Here is a 17,211-nt window from a genome sequence, read left to right on the forward strand (position 1 = left end):
AGGACAGCCGAAGGTCAAGTCTGACTCTATCCCTTCAGCGTTTCTGCGGTCATCAGGGAGTGATTTGTGATGCCGAGCTCTCACGAACCTTGTGGTGAGAATTAATCTGATTTCACTGATGGCATTTTTGGTGATTATGAAGGAAGGAAAGGAAGAAAGTCCAAATCACCATGTGGATGAGCAGCCCTGGCTCAGTGTGGTGTCGGTTGTGTTAACAGACAAAGCTGGAAGAGCAAGTATAGCGGTTCTGGTGTCCCTGAGGGCTGGGTCCCTCAGTCATCTGAGTTTTCTAGTGGACGGCCGCTCTGCTTAGGGATTTGTTTTAGGAGACAGAGAAAGAAGAATACAGCAAGAAATCAAAACATAGATTAAAAACAAAAATTCTCTACACCAAAACTCTGCCAAGTTTGAAGCAGACAGCCTGGGCCTAGACTGAGAGTTTAGCCACTGTTTCTGGGTAGTGGAAACATGGCCTGGGGCCAGACCGTGTGCTTTTGCTTTGGAGGAGGGGGCAGGGCTAGAGGAGCAGCTAGGCTGCTCAGACACAGGGTACCATGTGTAAGATCTGAGGGTGTGAGGTTGGCACTAGAGAGACTCAGCACAGCAGGTCTTTGGACCGTAGCACCTGTCCACAGGGACCCACCCAGGACAATATGTGGAGTGACAGGTGCCATCTGGTCTTTAGGTGTCCACAAGACCCAGTGCCTTCTGCAAATGTTAGTTACTGGAAACCTGGCCTAGTTCATGAAAGAGAGAAGGAACTTATGCGAGGTTGCAGGCATTGCAGTTGGCCCTCTTGGGTCCTGCCTTTAAGAGGTGAGCCCGGTTTTGGCTGACGCAGCTTCCAGCTGCTGAATGAAAGGGAGAGAGCTGCAGGGTTTGTCTCTCACACTGAGGAAGTTGAGGAAGCTGTGCTAGTTTCATTTTATCTTTGGTTTTCCTTGTCCCTCTAAGATCAGCTTCTAGGAGTAGGTGTCCTTGGCTCCCTGCATGGTGGCCTTGCTAGGCCTCTGAGTCAGCAGGGGACTTTCAAGCGGTATTTTTGCCTTCTTTCAGTTTGGTGTGTGTTCCTGAGACTTGACCTTAGTTATCGACTTAGTGGTTCTCAGGTTAGCCTTTGACACTTTCCTTTTCAAGATATCCAGGCAGTAGCCAAGGGTGAGGACCTGTTCCTGAGTGAGTAGCTTTCAGTTGTTCTGGGCCACAGAAAGAATCCTTGTTAAGAAACAGTTTGCCATGCTCTGGAGAAATGGCTCAGCAGTTAAGAGCACTGGCTGCTACACCAGAAGACACGGGGGGGGGGGGGTCTATTCCCAGCACCCACATGGTGGCTCATACTGTTAGTAACTCCAGTTCCAGGGGATCCCATGCCCTCTACTGGCCCTTGTGAGCACCAAGCATACACATGGCAGACATACATGCATGCAAAACACCCGTACAAATAAAATAAAGACAAATTTAAAAATAGTTTATCACAGCAGAGATAGAAACGAAGACTGGGTTTGATATCATGGTCAGGTTCCCCTCCTCCTTGCCTTGTTTCTGCTGGGGTTAGACCTGGACTTTGCTGAAGCTTTAGCCCTCCTGTTCCCTAGGTGATCAGAGTGATATGGAGAAGGAGGACAGTCGCTTGGTACCTTGCAGACCTGGGAACGTTCCATAGTATCAGTGGACTTTCTTCCCCAGGACACTGTTGTGTGTTCTTACAAAGTCCTTATTTCTGTAGTCCTCGTGAAAGGAGCAAAAACATCTCTACTCAGTTAGCAAGACTTCTTCTTCTCCACAAGGGGCTTCATGTCACTGGGGTCCTTCTGTATTTCCAGGTAGCCAGTACATGAGAGTCCCCATAGAGACTTCATCCCTTGTTAGTGCCATATGGTCCAAGGGGAATCCCCGAAATCCCTTGACCCGACTCCTTGAGGAGTAGAGGGTGAAGCAAATGCTAACACACTCCATGACTGTTGTCAGTTCTGGTTCTCTGAGCCTATCACTTTCAGGGAGCACAACAGACACCCTCAGAATGGTTTTGTGGAGACTACTGGGTGAGAGTAGCTCATAGCACTACCTGAAGAATCTTTAGTAATTCCTTCCTTGTTCTTCCCCCTAGAACTTTGTGTCACCAGAAGGTGAACTAGATGACATGGGTAGTTTTTACCATTTTCTTTGTGAGTTCTGCCTCTGAGTGTAGGCAGTATTTTCCTGTCCCACAACCACTCTCAAATAATCACTCAGAGGCTTAACATTAATTACAAATGCTTGGCCAATAGCACAGGCTTATTACTAACTAGCTCTTACATTTTAGGTCAACCCTTATTCCTTATTTATGCTCTGCAATGTGGCGGTACCTTTATTAGCATGGCATGTTCGCCTCCTGCTCCCTCTGCATATGGCTGGTGACTCCTGACTCTGCTCTTCTCCTTCCCAGAATTCTCAATTTGATTTTTCCACCTAACTTTATCCTCTTCAGCTATTGATCAGTCAGCTTCTTTATGAAACCTATCACGGCAACAAATCTTCACAGTGCACAGAAGGATTATCCCACACCATCTGAGTGTCTCACATTTGCTCCCATGTCAGTTACTGAGGCCAGAAGATTGCTTTTCCCTTGTCTTGTTCCAGAATCTGGGCAGGTTCGAACAACGTGTCAGCTCTTTCTGGAGGTCTGAGAAACAACGCAGATGCAATGACTTCTCAGGACTGGGGGTTACGGTAGTGTAGGATTCAGTCACTCTTTTCAATTAGAGAAAGTGCTCAAACCACAAGCCAGAAATAAGCAGGAGCACCGACCTTTGGTTCCTGCCCCATTTCTCTCCATGGGTGCCTCCCTCCTGGCTCTAACAGATGAACTCCAACATCCCATGAGTATCCCTACCCCAGTCTTGGGCGGGACCTGGCTGAAGAGACAGGTGATGGGAATATCTCTTTAGCGAAAGCTGCCAACTGAGAACAGTAGTGGGTAGATGGGACCTTTGAAATATGACTTGAACGTCTGACCAATCCCTGTTCCTGACATCCTTCTAGAAGATTACTTCAGATCTGGTGTCTGAATTTGGAATCTTAAGCTTAGTTTTTGCTCTGCAAAAAGGGTGCTTGGTGCTCAAGAGAAGACCACACCCATTGGGCCAAGCTTCCCCATGCAATTGGCTATTGGACTGAATTCTAACAACACCAAAGGTCCCGTTAGACATCACACTCAATGATTTTTCAATAAAACAAAGTAATAGCTAGATACCCAAATACTGAGAGCAAAGTCTCTCTGGCCACAACTGCAAAAGAAAGTTAGAAAAGTATGAAGTTCTGCTTACAGTAACACATATCTATGCCCCACTCCAAAGAGAAATACAGAAAGGGAACAACTTCAGACATTACAAGGAGTTCCTCACCCACCCTTTCTGAGAAATAAATGTTGGCTACATGTTCTCCTTAGAGGGTAGATTCTAGAGACTTACACAGGGAAGTGGTAAAGTACCTCTGAGCCCAAGCTTCTGGACAAAGAGGGAGGAAAATCCAGTGCGCAATAAAAGTATTTGAGGGCAGAGTTTTCCCTGAATTCTGCCAGCAAGGTGGGAAGCGTGAGCCTCTGCTTTCGACGCTCAGGGCCCAGGTAAAAGGGGGACAAGCACCTGCCTGATGGCTACTCCATTCAGCACCAAACCTCTCAGGCATGCTTGACTCCACAGCTGCCTGCTGAGTAGCCTCTAACGCTGTCTCTTGCAGATAGAGAGAAAGCCACACTTCTTTAGTAATGAGTATACTTCATAAGGATCTACTGAAGGAGCTATTCCAATATCATTCCAGAAAATTCCACAGATTCATTTAGGATAGCAAATTGTTACAATGATTAAAATGATGCCCTTCAATTGGGTTTGGCAGCAAGCAGGATGGATTCAGTGGATGGTCATGAAGGCTTCGTACAGGAAGGAAAACGGAGACTGGGTACAGACAGACACATGCGTCTACCATGTAGGGTTAGCTGATACGTCTCCAGTGACTCTGCTGTATCCTATTTAGCTTACAGGCCTGAAATATAGACTCATCTCAGGTGAACTCGACCCCGCATGTGGCTGTCACTGGAATTCAATCCTACACATAGAAGAATCTCTTCAACTGCGGGCAAATGTGCATGGGGGCAGAATAGCGGTTAAAAGTAGCGTGGGGTTCTTTCTCAGGAAGCCTTGGAACAAACGTTAATAGGAAAATAACTTACTTTTTGCCACAAGAAGGGGATTTGGACCTGTGGCTTCAGATTAACTAGTACAAATTCCAAAAATACTGCAGGTCAGGTGTTTCTTAAGCGTGAGCACATGGGTTGAGGGAAACTCAGCTCAGCCATGCTATTACAGAAGAAGACATGTAATAAGCTCGTCAGACTTCACTAGAGCACTGGATGGTGACGCTCTTGTTTCAAAGCTTGCAATGCTCTGGCCCACTCATTCAGGAAGAAAGTCACAGCTCAGACTGCTCATTCACACAGCAGGGGGAGGTAGCGACTTCTGCTCCCTAATTCAGAAGTGGTTGTCTCCTGTGCAAAATGTGTGTCAGGGACAAACTATAAATACGGGAAGTGTTTCCCACAGTTTCTTCCAGTTGCTGTTTGGTCAAAAAAATTCACGATGTGGGTCAAGCTGGTGCTCTCTGCATAGCATGTAGAAGGGCCCAGAGCAGCAGATCTCGGATTGCTGTGTCCAGGCTGAGGAACACGCTGCATACGTGTCTCTCAAATCCAGGAAGAGTAGACTGCAATGCCCCACTGTTTTCTTAGACCATTAATCAGGACCCATTTCTCGTCCTGGGACTGAGAGCACAGAGTTCCACATACTTTCCTGACAAGGGAAATCAAGAATCTGTTTCAGGCACAAACATGTGATAACCATGATAATGAAGATTCATCCTTACGGTTCTCTGAGTCTCCAGAGCTCTAAGGTTAACTGATTACACCTGGAGAGGCTCTTGAGGGCTTCCCACAGCCACGCCATTGCGCTCCCTCATCCTGTGGAAAAGCCATTCTTACAGGAAAGGGGAGATTCTGCACTCTCAGCAAACTGGTGGCTGAGAAAGGAATAACCCCCTCAGCCAGTCTCTGGGTCCAGGCTCTTCCGAGGAGGGGGTAGCCTGACCATCGGAGGCAGCTGGTCACACGCCGGATATACTGCTCATCCAAGGCAAGGACCGCCCACCAGGGGACTAGAATATGTATTTTGCTCTTCCTGTCACAAGGGTTCTTGGAAATATTTCTAAAGATCACAGAGTCTGCAAAATAAAATTGAAGGCAAAGACTTGTTTGAAGAGCATCCGAAGGGCTGGAGAGACAGCTCTTGCAGTGGACACAATGTGGCTCACAACCATCTGTAACACGAATTTCAGGGGCTCTGAGGGCTTCGTCGAACCTCCAACGGGCACCACGAGGATGCGGTGCACAGACATGCATGCAGGCAAAACATTAAGACACACAACGTAAATAAACCTTAAAAAATTAAGGGTAGTAGTGAGGCAAAAGCTTAAAAGAAGGAAGCAGGTGTCCTCTTGGCCCCGGCTGTTCTTGTCCTGGTGTGTGCGGTACACAAGATGGCTGATTCTATGCTACCTCTCTCTCCCTTGTTTATTTTCTTACCCTCTGACTGGGTTTCCACTGAACTATCCAATCTTGTAGCTTAACAAGTCATAGTAATTTATTCAGACAGATTTCCAGAAGCCCGAAGATTTGCTCATAAGGTATGGTTGATACTGGAAGCTAAAATGGAGCAAAGCATGCTCATGTTGGGAGACAGAGGTTGGAGGATCCCTGCAAGTGTGAGGCACTGCCTCAACCCCCGCCCCCGCCAAAAACACAAAACAGAAAAAACCCAAAAGGCAAAATGATGAACAATGAGAGAGGGGGGACCCCTAAAGTGGGGACTTTAGGCTGTTCATCGTGGAATGGGGTGCTGGTAAGAGTTTTATCTTGATGAAGTCAAGAAAGAAAAACATTGACTTGATGGTGGCCATTTGCAAGCCTCGTGCTCAGAGCACCATCTTCCGGAGGCACAGGCATTTCCAGTTTATTCTGGAACTTTGATGGCCTGTATCTATGCCCTTAATACAGAAAAGCCAAGCTCTTTTCCCTTCGGAAGTTAGGGCCACTACGGACCCCTGACCTCTCCCCGTAACTCCGAACACAATCACTCAAGTCAAAGCAAACACGCCCCACAGTACCTAAGGCTACTCTTCAGGAGCTAGAACTCAGCCAGGAGATCAGCTTGTCTGCGGACCTCAGTTTCTCTCAGCTGTGACACCGAGATGCCGCTGGATGCAGGAATGAAACAGCTACGATACTCAGAACTCCAGTGTTTGTGTGTGGGGGGGGGCGTGGAGTGCCTAGATTTCCATATTTCCTCGTTGGATCTCAAACACATGTGCTGTCCTAATCGGGTAGTGTCCCACTTGTTGGGCTGGGCCAGGGTATATTCAAAGGAACCAAAAGATGCTTCTCCAGCTCCACTGCAAGGCCACGGCGTGTGTCGGGTGCTGCTCATTCGTTCTCTCTGGCGGAACTGTTCTCTCATGTGTGGCTCACCTCACTTGTTCTTCAGCACGGAGCATCTGCAAGGGTCCCTAACTTTACCATTGCACCAAATGTAAGTGGATAGTGAGCATTGTTTAGATTTCAGTAAAAGGAACCAGTTAGAAAACAGACTTTAAAAATGGCAGGATACCCAGGTGTGGTGGGAAGTGCTTTTCATCTCAGCCTCCGGGAGGCAAATGGCAGGTGGATCTCTGCTAGTTCAAGGCCAGCCTGGTCTACAGAGTGAGTTCCAGGACAGCGAGAGATACACAGTGAGACTCTATCTCATAAGAGGAAAAACAGTGGGATATTTTCAAAAATTGTCCATCACCAGAAGTGTAAAGAGGAATTGTTATCTTATTTTCATGAACTCAAGTCTATGTATGTCCATGTCTGGCCTTATGTGGTGATATTTTGTTTTTGCTATAGCAAATGAAGCTTGCCTGATGATCAGAGTGCAGACAGAGCTAGCCACAGTAGTTAGCCATTGAGGCCAGGCAGTGGTGGCACAGACCTTTAATCCCAGAACTAGGGAGATGTAGGCAGATGGATCTCTGTGAGTTCAAGACCACCCTGGGCTACACAAGACCAAATCAATCCAAAAGAGAAACAGAGCCAAGTAGTGGTGGCTCACACCTCTAATCCCAGCACTAGGAAGGCAGAGATGGGAAGTGGTATGGCTGACAGAGAGAGGAATAGAAGGTAGGAGGAGACAGGAGCTCAGGATTCAGTCTGAGGATTGGTAAAGACAGGATATCCCACTAGGTCTGAGAATTTCACAGAGATAAGAACTAGTGGTTGGCTGCTTTGTTTCTCTGATCTTTCAGCTTTCACCCCTAATATCTGGCCCTGGGTGTTTATTACTAAGAGCAATTAGAAATTATGATACAGCCTTAGCCTCCGTAGGCTAGGAACCACGTCTGTGCTGTGACTCGGTGTGTCTGGGAGGGAACAACAGCATATATGGTGGTTGTTGCTCCTGCGGCGTCTCTTTGCCAGGCCCTCCATGTGTCACCCCGTATGTGAGTGTTTGGTGGTGTCCACGTGTGAGAGTGTTTGGTTGTGTCCCTTTCCTCCCATTTGTGGGATCCTTGAGAATTTGAGAATAAACAAGTCCATCAGTTTCTCCCAGAATTCAAAAAGCAAGTCCCATATCCGACCGGAGGGAAACCTTGGTGCTGCGTAAGCTGGGAGATCCAGTCCATTATCTTAGGAATGTCCTTCATCCCTGGTTATCGGGGATGGTCACAATGCCAGACTAACTCGTCTTTTCATACTTTCAATGGGACACTCTATAGTTATAAACCACGCTGATGCCTGGGGAACAAAATGTCTTACATTCTTCGACCCATTAATGTGGGTTTGAAAATAGAATTCTCCGACTCTTGCTTCCATACAGGAATAGGATGGTTTGGGTCCCTCTGGTTTGGGGCCATGACCTCTGACCCGGGGCTCCTCTCCTGTGAGTGTCTGGGCAGTCGTGTCCTTGTGCTTTTCTTGTCTCACTCTGGAGTCTGGGATTGGGTTTGCTTAGGGTGGCGTTACAGCCATGCTGGGTTGGCAGACGGAGGGAAAGGATGAGCAGGGTGTGGAAGAGGGTTTCAGGGCAGATTGGAAGAAAACCCGAGGACACCTGAAGTGAAGGCTGGAGGGTAGAGGCCCTGGCATACTCTGACTGTGTGTTGAGCAGAGGGTGGGAAGACAGCAAAGGGTGCTGGATCCGAGCTAATAACTGGCTGGCAGCCGGACGGATGACTTGCTCCCTTGGACCTGTGTTTCCTCAGCAGGGAGTCAGAACCATCACTGTGAAGGACAGCGTTTGACATGGGGTCTCTCCAAAGGGAAGGGGTTGAGAGGTCAGTGGATGTCTTACAAAGGACGCCAGGAGGTGCAGCTCTGAGACTTCTCACTGCTGAATTCACCAAATGATCCCCAGACTTCCTGCAGGGCCCCCCACAAGTCAGCCGGCCCCTTTACGCCGTGTTGTAATTATAGATATTTTGATAGTGTATTTCAAAACTACTTCAAAATGATATTGGCAGTGATAAAAGTCCTTAATGTGTAACTGAAATCTTCTTGATTTTATGTGAATTAACACAGTCTGGTCATAGGTGGCTGCACGGGTTGTATAATGTGCGTTTTTGGGTGATGCTGTTCACATAGACTCCAGCGACAGGTGCACAGGAAAGGTGAACTGCCCAGTCGTAGGCAGCACCCTGCGCTGAACACAACACACAGCCATCCACGTTATTTTCCTCCGGCAAACAGGAATTCTTTCACTGAAGTACGCTTCCAGTCTAACTGGAGCACCAGGGCCGTTTCCACCAGTCTATTCGCTCGGACTAACCTTAGTTATGATTCACCCGGGAGCTCGTGAGCTGAAAGCTGGCACAGCTCACTTTGTTTTGATGCTGCTTTTCCGCTCGTGGCTCAGAAGGAGACTGAATGAACTTTATGGCCACAAGTTTTGCTGTTGATAGGCAAAGACTAGACATGTATGGAGGCTCTGAAGGAATTAATTCTAAATCACGTAAAAGCTAGGATGAGGTGTATTGCCAAGCTCACTCTCGTACAGACCCAGGTAGCTGTGCTCACAGAGATTCTGATCAAGTTGGTGGTTTCGCAGCTGTGCAAGTGAGAAATTTCTTATGCGCTTGTATTTATCTCTTGTAGAAACCGTATTTATCACTTTGTTCTGGTCAATGACTTTAGAAGGGAAATACAATGTTTCTGTGTTGTTGGGACAAGGAAACCCTCAACCCTTCCTCGTTCCTGGAGAGGAGGGTAGGAAAAACAAAAGCACCCATGCGAGGCTGATAACATGGACATGGATGTAAATGGTTCTGGGGTACATAACCTGACAGTAACCCCAAACATCAGAGACTAACAAAAGTACTATGACAATTACCATCTTTGAAATAAAAATATCCAAACTATGGTTAACATAACCCACTGTATGATGGAAATAGTACAGGAGAAGTGGCCAAAGTGAGCTAATTTTTTTTTCCAAATTGATTTCTCACTTTTTTTCCTTGAGGTATGGAATTGGAGGAAAGAGGGGAGAGTTTAATCTTTAGGGTGATCACAACCGCAGCTCTTAGAGACTTGTCCTTAGAGATAGGCTATCTGGCTGTAAACCTTCAGGGTGTATGTGACACATTTTGCTTGGTAGAGCTAAGCAGGTTTTTCCCTCTAAAATGCGTACTTACAACTCTTTAATGTGTTTTGCTTTGCAGAGACAAACCCAAACTACCCTGAAGACCTCTACGAAGGTAGCTATCATGTTTCTTCACTCTGTAATTTCTCTAAATGTTTGTGTATAATGAAATAAATCAGCTAGAAGAAGACCTGTAAGCTGAGTTAAATACACATTTTTAAGTGCTACACGGGCCAAAATAACATCTCAAGTATCACCCAGTATTGATGGCTCTTTTCCCTGGATATTTACAGTGCCTGTAAAAGGCACTTCCTCTCCCAGGCTCTCTTCTTGGAAGTAGTAAATCCATTCTGTTCCTGCAGACATCTTGTTTCCGTAATTGGGAACTAATTACCTGTTTAAAAGCCATGACAACCAAGGGAGGGAGGTGGATCACCTTCAGGCCAGGCCGGGAAACACATATGAAATGGTCTCTCGTATAAGGCAGAAGGCTGCTCGTGCACAGAGCTTCAAAGGGCGTGCTTGCCTGGGGCAGCTGGGCCAGCACCGGGCTGTGCCATCAAGACTTGGTGTCTCTGCTCCACATCTCGCCATCCACTGGCCAGCTTTGCTGGACTGATTCCCTCTGTGGTGTATGCTGATGCTGCGAAGGGATTGACCCAACGGTGTGCTCCATCTCATCTTTCTTACTGGGAAGCAGGAATGCCTAGTCTTGACTTACTTGGCCATCCCTGGAGGGCAGGCCAGTTTCCCTGGGGCTGGACAGGCTTAGCACCTAAAAAAAGGGAAGTCCTTTTAGGAACATGGACGAGGAGGAGCCAAAAAGCTGCCCTGATGATGCTGAGCTGCTCATCTGTACTTCACTTGCTGACCAAACGCTAAGGTTGCACGGATGGGTATAGAACCCTTTAGTGCAGATTTCCCAGCTACCCTTGTGAGCACAAAGCCACCGAATGTAGAGGAGTGACAAGCTTTGTTTCAAGATCCGGACTATAATTGAAAATGGTTAAAATTAGTTAGAACTAAAATGAGCTAGAAGGTTATATTTTGAAATGTCCTTTGTTCTTTAGCTTTTCACTTACATGTACGTGATTGCTCGGGTCTGTAACATGCCCTTCACCAACAATGGTCATACTCAGGGTGCACTTTGCAAAGATCTCCATTGGATAAGCTTTTCCTGTAGACCACCCCACACCTATTAATGTGTATTTAACTCCAGCTAACTTTAACTGGGAATTACGTTGCCTTTCTCTGTGTATGCATGCTAATCTATATTTCGTCCAAGCTGCGGCATGTACAGGTGATTTGAATATGTATTTTTATTTGAACTGCTAGGACTTTAAGAAAAACACGTCTCAGATTATCCTAGACAACATGATGTTTGAACAGTGATTTTTACATTTTAAAACTGTGTTTTGAATTTCTTTCCAGTAACTTCGAAACTTTAAAAACTCTATCTCCCCAGTGGCCCCAGCTCCCACGTTGGGCATGTTGGCTTAGATGTCATGGTTTTAAACTAGAGGCATTTAAAATGGTCTAAATTTTGCCTGACTACTTGGCTATACTACAAAGAAAAATTAGTAAATAAATGATGTCTGCTTATGTTTGAAATCAGTGAGTTTTAAGATATTCCAAATAAACATTGCTAAAATGCGAGTTTTGGCATTAAGAATACAACAACAAACAGAGAAAATAAGTGCTTTTTCGGTTATTTTTTTTCACTCGCATTCAAAGGAACATGCTGTTAATAAAAATGTAATTTGAATTGTTTGCCCTAAAGCCAGCATGATGATGCTACCAAGGGGAGTTTGGCTGGGGCCGAGTTAATGAACTGGCTTTCGCCGGATGAAAATGAGGGGCAATGTTCTCGCTTAGAACTGAAACAAAGGTGCTTACAAGCAACATTGTCTGCAATCAGGTTGCTAAGAAGTTTGTGTATTTGGTAATATTAAGAATAAATTCTAGAACAATGGAGGAAGATTTTAGTGGATTCATAGGGAACATCCCTATGGAATTATTACAGGTGGAAATTTAAATAAAATTAAATTGCTTAAGAAAGAAAAAAAAAGAATAAATTCTCTGATTGCCCATGGAAAATCAGTCACCTAACCTGTGTAAACTAAAACCCATCTAGAACATGCCAGCTGACTTTGAGATGTATGGATTCAACGAAGACACGCTTGTGTGACTTATTATTATGTTGGCCTATTTATTGTGGAATATTAGTGTGTCTGCGCTCTTCTGAAGATTCTGTTGTGGGTCTTAGTTCCACAGTGATGCTCACACCAGGCTGATTCCTAAGCCCTTGTTCTGTTCCCCAGTGAGATGCTCCTGCCCAGCAGCCAGGGTTTTCTTACAGTCTGGGTAATTGTGTAGCTCCGACTGCTTCTTTCCATGTGGCCTAAGCCGCATGATTTCACTTCCCCTGCTGACGTTTCTCAGCTTTAAGACTGGCAGCCAGATCTGCCCTCCAAAGATTTTCATGTGAAAAGCAGCCATGGCTCCCATTGGTTGTTTAAAAGATGGGCATTAATGAGGGGAAGCTTCCCGAAGGGCAAAGAAGAAATCTTAAAGTGGATTTAGAATGACCAGCAGAACAGTGATGGGGAGATGGGATCCATATTGGTTTTGTGCAGTTCCATCCCCGCTGTGCGTTTAACTGAGCAGCCAGGCCCATCCCCGCACAACCAGGCTGTTCCGACAGTGATCAGCACTCTCTGGCTCTGCCTTGCTTTGTTCTGGGTTGCGCTGTGACCCTGTGTATGTTGGCAGCCTATTGATGACTTCATATTCCTCCTCTTTCTCTTGTCTCCAATTGAAGACTGGACTGTAGCGACTGACATCGGGGATACCACAAACAAAAGCAATGAGATCCCTTCCACTGATGTTGCTGATCAAAACAATCGGGAGCATCTCTCGGTGAGTAGGGTTGATAGGTGCTTCCTGGCTTGGTTTGGGCAATTCTGAATGGTCATATGCTGGAGAAATTGATACTGCCTCCTTAAGACCTGGTCATCGCTCAGATGAAAGTGGGCCACCAAAGATTGGAGGGTCTACTTTAGAGAGATCCAGAAGCAGTGATATAGAGACCACACAGCCTCTGACATATGCCTTTCTGGTAGTGTGCCACATTTTTAATTTTGCTGATATTTTATTTATGTTTTATTTTATGTGCATGGATGCTTTGAGTGTATGGCTGTGCATCCCGTGTGTGTAGTTCCAGAGGAGTCCAGAAGAGGGCAACAAACCCTCAGGTTCTCTGGAACTGGCGGTACAGAAGGTGCTAGGAATTGAACTCAGATCTTCTTCTCGTCTCAGAACCATAGGTTTATTTTTATTTCTGTGTCTGTGGGAATGTGTATCTGCAAAAGCCAGGATAAAATGGAGACCGGAAGAGAGTGTTCGATTTCCCCTGTGCTAAGCCACCTGATGTGGGTGCTGGGAACTGAAGATGGGTCTTCTGAGAGAGCAGCTGGTGTTCTTACCCGGGGAGCCGTCTCTCAACCCCACAGTATACCACTTTCAGCGGTTATTACTGCTTTAAATATCTGCCCCTTACGACCAGACTACTAGGAGATCACTGACCGTGAATCACAACACTTTGTCCAGGGACCACACTTTCACATCTATCTCCTTCATTTTTAAAAAATAAAACTTAGGGTGTCTGCCAAACACAGTTTTCTCTGGAGAATGTTATAGGAAAGAAAAATCAGTTTCTTCTTTTAGATACATACCCTGGGGGTGAAGTGGTATTTCACATGGCATCTGCAGGATGATTGGCGTGCACATGAAGAGCTGAGGGGAAGGGCATTGGGGGCGAGCAAGTCCTTGCTGGGAAATATGAGGCCGCACTTCCCTGGAAGGCTCAGGCTGGTGACGAAGTCTTGAAATAGTCCCAGGTGATTATCCTTACTCTACAGTGAACTGCTGCCCAAGGGTCTGTGGTTCCTCGGGTTCCATGGTGGGACCAGTTTGGAACCAGGTTGAGTTTTCCTCACATACAGCATGTCCCGTGAGCTCTGATTCCTTCCATGCCTGAATCCACCATTCCCTCTTCTGCTGCCACAGCTGCAGGCTGACCCAGGTTCTGCCAAACAGGACCTTGCTACAAGCTCCTTGCCAACTGCTATTTCTCCCCATTATGGTTTGCAGGTGTTGTCGGGTCTTACATTTTTAATCTGACTTGGAAAACTGTCCAAAGACAAACAGTGCTTTGTAACATGAAAGTTCTATGAATCTCAAAAATTTTAATTATTTTTTTCTTTATATTATGAGGATGAGTCCATTAGACTAGGTTGCTAGTAGCCATGATAGTTGCAATGCCCTCACGATGCTGTCAACGTTCCTGTCAGCATCCTGCCCATAACTCTTCTTCTAATCTAATGGTTCTCCTTGGAACTAGAACCTATTTGTGCATCAAATGTCTAAACCATACATAACTGGATTTTTTAAATTCCATAAAATGGTCCTTTATTTATGCCTCTGAGTTAGAAAATGCAGATTGTGTTTGTCTGTTTGCTTTTTGAGACAGAGTTGGCTATCTTGGAACTATCTCTGTAAACCAGGCTAGCCTCAAATTCACAGAGATCCACCTGCCTCTGCCTCCTGAGTGCTGAAGTTAAGGGTGTGGGCTACCATCACCCAGCAGATAATGCAGCTTCTAACATTGATGGGGTTCACTGTTCCTGCCTGCCTGTGTTACAGTCTGAACGTCATGTATCAATCACACAGCAGTTAGCATAACTCACTCTGCTTTGATGTCTTCGGTACACCGATAAGCTTTGCAAATGATGAAATAGGAGATCATTTGGCGAACAAGAACTGAAACAATGTAACAAGCTACAAGTAACAAGTAACAAGTAACAAGCTCTGCAGCTGATTCACTCTGGCCCCCTTCCTGTTATGCCAGGGTAATGCATTTGGTCACTTACGGTCATCTACACGCAAGTGTGTGTGTGTGTGTGTGTGTGTGTGTGTGTGTGTGTGTATGAGTGCCATCCATTTGTATGATGTGTGTGTGTATGTTTGGGTATGCTCCTGCCTCAGTGTATGTGTAGGTCAGGAGACCACTTTCCCCTGTGGTTGCAAGGCTCAAACCCAAGTCATCAGGTTTGCAGTAGGCAAGTGTTTTTACCCCCTGAGTCATCTTGCTGGCTCAGCTGCCACTCTTTTTCACTGAAAAGGACATGTTCTCAAACCTCCAGCATATGCTTGAAATTTCAGGTAGTTTTGAAGCTTGGCTGGGGCTTTCCCTATGAATATCCACAATAAAGTTTGGTTTACAAATTTAGGCATGGTAAGAGTTTAAAATTGCTAATAAAACTTAACAGTTATCACAACATAGTATCAGTTTTTTCCTTGCAGGCACTCTGAATAAAACAAAGGTGACTACTCTGTGGTGCCGTGACTGTTTCTTGGGAACGAGAAGGCTGGTGGTTAACCAACAGCCAAGTAGTTTGTTCAGTGTGGCTATGCTGGGCAAGTTCGAAGGAGGTGGATTTGATTAGAACAAGGTGGCCCCCTGCCAGCCAAGAGGGAACCTCTGTCCCTCTGAGAACGTATAGGCTGATGAGGCTATAAGTCTATACCCAGAGTTTCGCTGACATTGTATCTGGAAGCACCGAAGAGAAGCGGCAGAAGGGTCCCTTATCAGACGCCTGCAGGGCACCGCCATGGCCAGTGCCCTGCAGGTGCTTTGTGACTGTCTCAATGCCTCTCTTATCTGACACCAGACAGCGAACTGCAGCGGGATTAGCGTTGAGTTTTTATTTTCCTGCCTTCTTCGTGAACCATACACTTTGTTGCGAATAAATTACAGCTATTTAAATAACTGGGCAGACTTAGTTCACAAGCAAGCTGTGTGTCCTTGGGATATTTATTTACCTTTTTACGAGTTTTAGTTTTGATCCTATGACCATCTGTACTGCCATCATCTTAATTATTGTTCTGCTTACCGCATGAACTCACAGAGGATTATACAGTCCACAGGCAGGGAGTAGTCACACGTGAAGATGATGAGACACAGAGCAGCACAGCTGAACTTCACACTCAGGAAGAAGTCCAGTCTAAATCTATAGCCTGCAGTATTAGCATCTGCTATGCGGCAGTAACAAACATCCCCGCATCTTAGTGGCTGAGCATTGCTGCCATTTCTCGTATGCCTCATTGCGTGTGTTACTGGTGTTACTGGGAGTCTCTTCAGCCTTGTCCTGCCTGTAGGACCTGGCTGACACACAGCTGCCCTTTGGAGAGCTGGTTCTCATCACAGCAGGGAGAAAGCTCCAGAGGCAGGTAGAGTAGGACTTCTCAGCCTTGACACTGTTGGCTTTGGTGGTGAGGAGCTCTAAGGACTTTTCTGGCCATGGTAGATGGTTAGCAGACTCCTGGATTTTACTCGCTAAGTGCTTGTAGTGCCACCCCTAGATCCACCGTCAAATCTAGAGTTGCCAAGTCTTTGAGTGACAACACCAAGGCTTGTTGATGACCATGACCTTTGACTGAGACCTCAAATCAGCAAGGACATGCTCCACCCTTTGCTAAACCAGTCTCAACTAGTGTCAAGAATGTCCCTAACCACAGCAAGACAGGGAGTGCATCTTCCAGAGAAACAGGAGCCAAGATCAATTTGTTAAGGAGTATAAACAATTACCTTAGAGGGAAAAATAATACTGCTTTAAGGGATATCATACAGAGTGAATGACACATGGAATTTAAGCTTTTTAGTGACAGTTACGACAGGAGTTGGGAAGCACTGTCAAAGTGCAGCATCAGTTTTTATGAATAAAGCTTTATTAGAACATGACCTTGTAAATTTGTTTTCACATCTTCTATGGCTGTTTTCAACTTACACTGCAGAGCTGAGTTCTTGCGAACAGGGGCTATGTGCCTGGCAGAGTCTGTATGTTCCATCTGTCAGAGCATTAACAGAAGCTTGCCAGCCCCCGAACCTTGATGTGCTGGTTAAGTTTTGTCATCTGACACAGACTAGGATCACCTGGAAAGACAGAATCTCAACTGAAGGATTGCCTCCGCCTGATTGGCCCTGGGGGCGTGTCTGCAGGGCATTTTCTTGACGACGTGGCATGATGCAGATTGATTGTGGGTGGAGCCACCTTGGTGGGTGGTTCTGGGATATATAGGAGAGAAAAACCGAGCAAGCCATGGGAAACAAGGCAGTAAGCAGCATTCCTCCACAGGGGTTCATGGTCCCTGGCTCAGGCTCCTGCCCTGGCTTCCCCTGATGGCAGACTGTAAACTGTAAGATGAAATAAGCCCTTTCTTCCTGGCTTGTTTTTAGTCATGATGTTTATCACAGCAACAGAAAGCAAATTAGAATCCTTGGCCTGAGCAAAACCTAAAAGCAATGTTCAGTGTATTACATTATCACGTCTTTGTCTCTACAATGTCACCATGTCCTTCAAGTAGCAAGATGATCACAGTGTGCCCAGAGGAGCAGTGGTGGCAGTGAATACTAAGTTTCCATTGTCACCTCTGTCTTGGGGTTGTGACAGAA

The 17,211-nt window shown here is 46.0% G+C and overlaps 1 protein-coding gene across 6 annotated transcripts in view; it reads left to right on the forward strand.

Annotated features, from left to right (window-relative positions):
- Ntrk2 (neurotrophic receptor tyrosine kinase 2) overlaps window positions 1-17,211 on the forward strand; it is a 320,663-nt gene that overhangs the window by 56,131 nt on the left and 247,321 nt on the right. For all 6 annotated transcript variants that reach the window (XM_057787616.1, XM_057787617.1, XM_057787615.1 and 3 more), the window contains exons 10-11: window positions 9,778-9,813; window positions 12,520-12,617. In XM_057787616.1, the coding sequence (XP_057643599.1) occupies window positions 9,778-9,813; window positions 12,520-12,617 (134 nt within the window). The remainder of the gene's footprint in view (window positions 1-9,777; window positions 9,814-12,519; window positions 12,618-17,211) is intronic.

Source organism: Chionomys nivalis, chromosome 13 (assembly GCF_950005125.1).
Source record: "Chionomys nivalis chromosome 13, mChiNiv1.1, whole genome shotgun sequence".
Lineage (NCBI taxonomy): Eukaryota > Metazoa > Chordata > Mammalia > Rodentia > Cricetidae > Chionomys > Chionomys nivalis.